At 37.4% G+C, this 7,057-nt stretch overlaps 1 protein-coding gene and 1 pseudogene across 1 annotated transcript; one reads left to right on the top strand and one right to left on the bottom strand.

Annotated features, from left to right (window-relative positions):
• Positions 1–2,038: 2,038 nt before the first annotated feature.
• Positions 2,039–3,910, top strand: LOC107776556 (protein VAPYRIN-LIKE-like; annotated as a pseudogene).
• A 621-nt stretch (positions 3,911–4,531) lies between these two features.
• LOC107776560 (protein VAPYRIN-LIKE-like) lies at positions 4,532–6,291 on the bottom strand. Its single transcript, XM_016596476.2, has one exon. The coding sequence runs from the start codon at positions 6,105–6,107 to the stop codon at positions 4,698–4,700; it is 1,410 nt and encodes a 469-aa protein (XP_016451962.1). The 5' UTR covers positions 6,108–6,291; the 3' UTR covers positions 4,532–4,697.
• Positions 6,292–7,057: the final 766 nt, after the last annotated feature.

Here is a 7,057-nt window from a genome sequence, read left to right on the forward strand (position 1 = left end):
TGAGTTTGTGATAACGCCAGTAAAAGCTCCTACTTGGCCTAATTAGTCCCGTTACTATTCTGCAATTAGATTTCATAATTTACTTTTACCTGTTTTTACTATTCAATGACAAGAAAGATTTGCTCCTGATCCAAATGTAATAGATCTTGTAAGTATCTGATAAGTTATACGTTTATGGTTTTGATAATTTGTAAAACTTCATTGACAAACCAGAAAGTTGTCAGAAAGGAACCTGATACAATCAGTTCTTTTGCGCCTAGTGGACATGCTAAGTTGTCTGGCCGAACTCTCGAGAAACCAGATAAGGGAACAGATAAGATTAGTTCCTCAACTGTCATACAGTCAACTCTACAACTGTAAAAATTGTTTCACTGTACCGATTGGCAGCAGTGCAGCGGTACAACCGCTGCTGCTAGAGGCCAAAAGCTGAAATGTCTCTATCTCTTCATACATGCTCTCTCATATATAAACAACATTATAAAAGGTTTGACCTAACTCTTGAGAATATGAAAAACCCTATCATTCAAGTGCCAGCCGCCACAGTCTCCTCCAGGTGCACTCAAGAACAAAGCTGCTACAAACCAAGGACCAGATCCCAACTCTAAAGATGTCTTGAGTCCTTATGTTTGTTGAGTCTTTCTCTTTTGCTCTTTACTTGTAAACCTACACGGCTTTCTAGAAGTAATTTGTAGGACATCATTTAACCATTATTGTTTTAGTTGTTTGACTAGAGTTAGTCAAGAGTGTTGCTTTATGCAAGAGTTATTGCAAAGGGCTTACAATAGAGTTATTGTAAAGGATAGGGGATTAAGAGTTTTATTCCTAGATTGCAATTTGGTCAGTTTAGTGGAGTTGAAATCCTATTGAGGTAGGTCGTGATTTTTAATCTTTGAGCAAGGAGTTTTCCACGTAAATATCGCATGTTCTTTACTTACTGCTTGTTTACCGTGGGAACTGATACAGAACCTGGTTCTCTATACTGTTTGGTAGCTAGACCCTTAGTTTCTATCAGTATCACTAAAGATTATGGTGGAATAGATGTGACCAATTCACCCTTAATGAGAAGTCTTAGGTTCGAGCTCTGAGCATGAGAAAAATCCTAATAGGCAAATCTTTTCCCTTTAATGGATCTTATGCTGCGCGAATCAAAATTAGTCAGGATTTCAATACATGTATCGAACTGCCGACGAGAAACCAAAAGAAAATGACCTTGTAATTCAGATAGCTTTTGGGTTTTAGCCTTAATTGGTAGTAGGTTTAATTTCTCATATTTGTATGGTTTTTAGTAACTTGATCGCGACTGTGGAGTTGAGACTAGAAGACAAGGTGGAAATTTAAATGCATGTTTGCCTTTTGTCGTGAATATTTTTTTAGGATTACTTCATTCAAGTGAAGTGTCTTAAAATTGAATTAAGCTGAAAAAGGAAAATACGGAGAAGGAGACTGAATCAAAGCATCAAACAATGCTGTGGAATTCGTCAAATAAGTGAATACGACTAACTTGATTTTCTTGGCCAAAATACCGAGAAAGGAAGGAAATTGGGGTGTACCAGACCATGTCGGTCATGTCGAGACTAGCTGCAAAATTCACGAGAAGAGTTCAGCAATTTGGCCGTTATAGGAATTAATTAAACTCATAATCTAACATACAAATAGACGTTTGTTTAAAAAAAGCTAGCAAATGGGAGGAATAAAAAAGTTGATATACTTCATATGAGACCTTATAATTATACGACTTCCCCTTCCCGAGCTGCCTTTTTCATTTTGAAAGCAAATCGTATCCAAAATTGACTATATTGTCTTGTCTTTGACTAAGAATGTGAATCGAGTGTTTTAGTCTGAAACCACATTTGAAGTTTAACGACCCATTCAATTCAAAATTTCACCTTTTCTTGCTCACTCTAAATGTACGTGTATTCTTCGACGCCACATCTGGAGAGAAAGAAAGTTCAAGGGTGGTCCTGGTCAAGGAACCATCAAATAAATGGAGTTGTTACAACAATCAAAAAGTTAAGGAAATAATGCAAATAATCTGCAGATGACGCAGGGCCAAAAAGTTGTCAATATTTTAAAGCTAGATATTAAACTCATTCTTCCTATGTCTCTATTTATAAAGTGACAGTGACACCATCCTCCACTTCACCATAACCACCTAAAAGAAACTAAATATCCGAATCTAATTGTAGATTATACCACACTATAGTAATTTAGTACTCCTACTTGTTTAAAAATGTATTTGTATCATTCAGATGCAAACAATGTAACATATACTACAAAATAACATTACATTGCCATCAGCCATTTTGGCAATTCATATTTCCCTAATCATTCACCATTTAATTAGAGCTTTCAAACCAATACACACACACCATTCTTCTCAGTTTGTCAAAATTAAAAGAAAATCAGCAATGGACAGACTTGTTAAGCCTGATTTGGAGCAACTCCAAATCTGCTTTATCAGAGGGCAAAAATCTTCAGCAACTTCAAGTTAACTAATCTCATGCACACCATGTCTGTAGCCATATGTCTCTCTACCACAAAACCTTCTGTTTTCTCCTTCTCACATCCCTTTTCTATTATTCCTCCCCTCTCCACTGCTTCCTTCACTTTTTCCTTGACTAATTCTTGTGATCAGCCTCCTCTTTCTACGCCTTTGGACACCGTTACGATTAAGTCGTCTATGCTTCCTACTGGTAAAGCCAGTCAAGATGATCTTCGCCGCCTCTTCGCAAGAACTGGACCACATATATTCAAAGATGCCAAGATTCCCATTTCCCTTGTTGGTCCACAAGTTGTGGAGTTTCTTCTTTCACCTAATTCTTCTGTTTCATCCAAGGTTTTACTGGATGTCACTTTACTTCTCCCAAAAGCCTTGTCTTTGTGTGGTGGCTGTCAGCTTGATTCCTTGCTTAAATCTGCTGCCAAGAATGGAAATTCCCACTGTATTTCGGCTCTGATTGAGGCTGGCGCTGATGTAAATAGAAGGGACTCAGATTGGGATTCTGTTATGTCACTAGCTGTGAAATCTGGAAATCTTGATTCTGTTCAGGTTTTGATTGAGTCTGGTTATACTATTGACGATTCTCTTGATAGATTTCTGCATGATTCAGCAGCCACGGACTGCTTGGAATTGATGGAGATTCTCTGTTTGGGTTATGCTGACATAGATTTGAATTCAATTGATTCTCAAGGTAGAACTGCCCTTCATATAGCAGCAATTCACGGGCATGTTGAAGTGCTTCAGTTTCTTGTTTCAGTAGGGAGTGATCCTGATATGTTAGACTCTCAAGGGTGGACTCCTCTGCATTTTGCTGCTCACAAAGGCCATGTTGAAGCAGTTGATTTCTTACTAAATCATTCCAGTTTTGCAAAACATGCTGTAACAAAAGAAGTGAAAACTGCCTGAGCTTGCTATGGATAATGGCAACGCCGAATTGTATGATATTTTACAATTGGGAGACACCTTGCATAGGGCTGCAAGAGAAGGGGATGTTGTTGATATAAAGAAATGTATCGCTGAAGGGGCGAATGTGAATGGAAAAGATCAGAATGGTTGGACACCTTTGCACAGAGCAGCTTTTAAGGGTAGAATAGAAGGGGTAAAGGTATTGGTAAAGCATGGAGCCAAGCTTGATGTTGTTGATAAATGTGGATACACGCCGCTTCATCTTGCTGTTGAGGCTGGACAAAAGGATGTGGCTATGTATTTAGTTGCTCAAGGTGCTAAGGCTAATTTGAAGAGCTTTAAAGCTAAAGGACTGGTTTCTTGTGACTTGGACTATGTCCACATATAACCAAATATGTACTTGCAACTTTGTATCAAGCAAAGCATGAAAGATCTTAATTCATATTTTGTAAAGGCTGTTGTATATGTTTTGGCTAATCCAATAGTATTTTAACGAATTCTGCATTTTGACTGATTTCATGGAATCCTAAACATGTTCTCTGAGAGAAAAAATTGATCATTTAGTGACTTCTATATATAACAAAAATAGGGCATTTACTAAGTGAAGTTTACCAGCACATTGGTAGTGTATGTTCCTAAAAATAGTCTCTGACTTCTACTTAGCTATTCTCTGAGATTTTTTCCCAAACTATCTTCACAAGTAGAGAAGAGATACTGACCTTTAGGCAGAGAAAGATAGGAGTCATCCAAACAAAACCAAAATGGCCTAATAAATTAAGAAACGAGGTGACAAAAAGATGGCCTTGAACGGAAGTTATTAAACATTTTTAGGTGGCCTAGCCTTTGCTTAAACTAGTTGTGGATGACACTATTAAACTGAACACCTGGTTAGTTTGACATTCCAGGGATGATTTACAAGTTTTGGATTCATTTTTCATGGATCCAATAGTATGGTCTTAGTTGCTATTCTCCAATAGTTTACAGGCAGTCTCAGATATTGAAATGGCTAAAAGTTGAAATAAGTCGATATCCAGGTTGAGTATCATCTCAGCTTCTAATTATCAGAAACATAATCAAGCTATGCCACTGAAAATCAAACTATGATAACATTCTAATTCTCATATATTTACAAGAGACGAATTCAAGATCTATGAGAGCCAAAGTCCCAAAAAATTGTATTTTACAACAACAGAACATAGTTGCTTCAAGGCAATTCAGATTAGAAGCTGCAGAGAAAACACAAAAGGAGTTTACAAAGCTTCTGATTAGTCACAATTTGAATTAAGATCTTTCACAAAGTTGTAGTATGTACATGTGAAGGGTGGTTCTTGACATAGTCCAAATCACAAGAAACCAGTCCTTTATCTTTAAAGCTCTTCAAATTAGCCTGAGCAACTAAATACACAGCCACATCCTTTTGTCCAGCCTCAATAGCAAGATGAAGCGGCGTGTATCCACAATCATCAACAACATCAAGCTTAGCTCCATGCTTTACCAATACCTTTACCCCTTCAATTTCACCCTTAAAAGCTGCTCTGTGCAAAGGAGTCCAACCATTCTGATCTCTTCCATTCACATTTGCTCCTTCAGCCATATGTTTCTTGATATTTACAACATCCCCTTTTCTTGCAGCCCTATGCAAAGCGTCTCCCAATTGTAAAATATCATACAACTCGGAGTGGCCATTATCAGTAGCAAGCTCAGAGGCAGTCTTCCCTTGTTTTGTTACAGCAAATTTTGCAAAATTGGAATGCTTTAGTAAGAAGTCAACTGCTTCAACATGGCCTTGGTTAGCAGCAAAATGCAAAGGAGTCCACCCTTGAGAGTCTAACATATCAGGATCACTCCCCACTGAAATAAGAAACTGAAGCACTTCAACATGCCCATAAATTGCTGCTATGTGAATAGCAGTTCTACCTTGAGAATCAACTGAGTTCAAATCTATATCAGCATAACCCAAACAAAGAATCTCCATCAAGTCCACGCGGTCCATAGCAGCTGCATCATGCAGAAACCTATCAACAGAATTACCAACAGTATAACCAGACTCAATCAGAACCTGAACAGAATCAAGATTTCCAGATTTCACTGCCAGTGACATAACAGAATCCCCATCTGAGTCCCTTCTATTTACATCAGCTCCAGCCTCAATCAGAGCTGAAATACAGTGGGAATTTCCATTCTTGGTAGCAGATTTAAGCAAGGAATCAAGCTGACAGCCATCACACAAAGACAGTGCTTTTGGGAGAAGTAAACTGACGTCCAATAAAGTGTTGGATGAAACAGAAGAAGTAGGTGAAAGAAGAAACTCCACAACTTGTGGACCAACAAGGGAGATGGGAATCTTGGCATCTTTGAATATATGTCGTCCAGTTCTGGAGAAGAGACGGCGAAGATCATCTTGAGTTGCTTTACCGGTAGGAAGCATAGATGACTTAACTGTAACGGTGTCCAAAGGCGTAGAAAGAGGAGGCTGATCACAAGAATTAGTCAAGAAAAGAGTGAAGGAAGCAGTGGAGAGGGGAGGAATAATAGAAAAGGGATGTGAGAAGGAGAAAACAGAAGGTTTTGTGGTAGAGAGACAAACAGCTACAGACATGGTGTGCATGAGACTGGTTAACTTAAAAGTTGCTGAAGACTTCTGCCCTCGGATGAAGCAGAGTTTGAACTCCTCAATATCAGGCTTAATAAGTCTGTCCATGCTTTGTTTCTTTCAAACTGATGAGAAGAATGGTGTATATGGCGTTGCAAACTCTATTAGAGTGAAAACATAAAATGATGTATGATTAGGGAAATATGAATTGCCAAAATGGATGATGGCGATGTGTTGTTATTTTTTGGTATTTGAGTATTTTATGTTACATTGTTCTCATCTGAATGACACCAATACAATATTTAAACGAGTACGAGTAAAATATTATAGTATGGTATAATCTACAGCTAAATTTGAATATTGAGTTTATTTAAGGTGATTGTTGTGGAGAGTAGGATGGTGTCATTGTCACTTTGGAATCAGAGGCACAGGAAGAATTAGCATACTTAATTTAACTTTAAAATATTGACAACTTTTTGGCCCTTGCGTCATCCCAAGTTGGATCATTAGCAACAGGTTTCAATTCTTCTGATGGATCAACTACTCCATTGTTATAGGATCTTTGACCAGGCATGCCCTTTCTAGATGTGGCCTCAACGAACTTACATATATGTACACTTAATTTGGGTATGCGTAGGATTTACACTGAAATTACCTAACAAATTATTTTATTTTGATAATGATGATGATATGAGTTTAGCTAAGATTTATATCGCTGATCCTAACTTGTTTGAGATTGGGGTTTAGTTATTGTTGTTGTAATGTTAATTCTTTTATGGATTTCCATTTTTTTTTTAGGATGATGACATTGGTAGACATAATATTAATCTAGCTATATGTATGTTGAACGGGTATATTTGCTAATTTAAAATTTCGTTTTGATTTTATGTTTTCTAGCCATATTATTCAATAGAATTTAAATCGAGAGAATTAATCGAATTGGACAAAACTTATTTGGCTTGGTGAACACTTATTTATTTATGCACCAACAACCTTTTAAATCGAACTAGACCGAACCGAATTAAATCAGACGAACCAATTAATTGTACTCCTTAATT

The sequence above is a fragment of the Nicotiana tabacum genome, chromosome 22 (assembly GCF_000715075.1).
Source record: "Nicotiana tabacum cultivar K326 chromosome 22, ASM71507v2, whole genome shotgun sequence".
NCBI classification, from domain to species: domain Eukaryota; kingdom Viridiplantae; phylum Streptophyta; class Magnoliopsida; order Solanales; family Solanaceae; genus Nicotiana; species Nicotiana tabacum.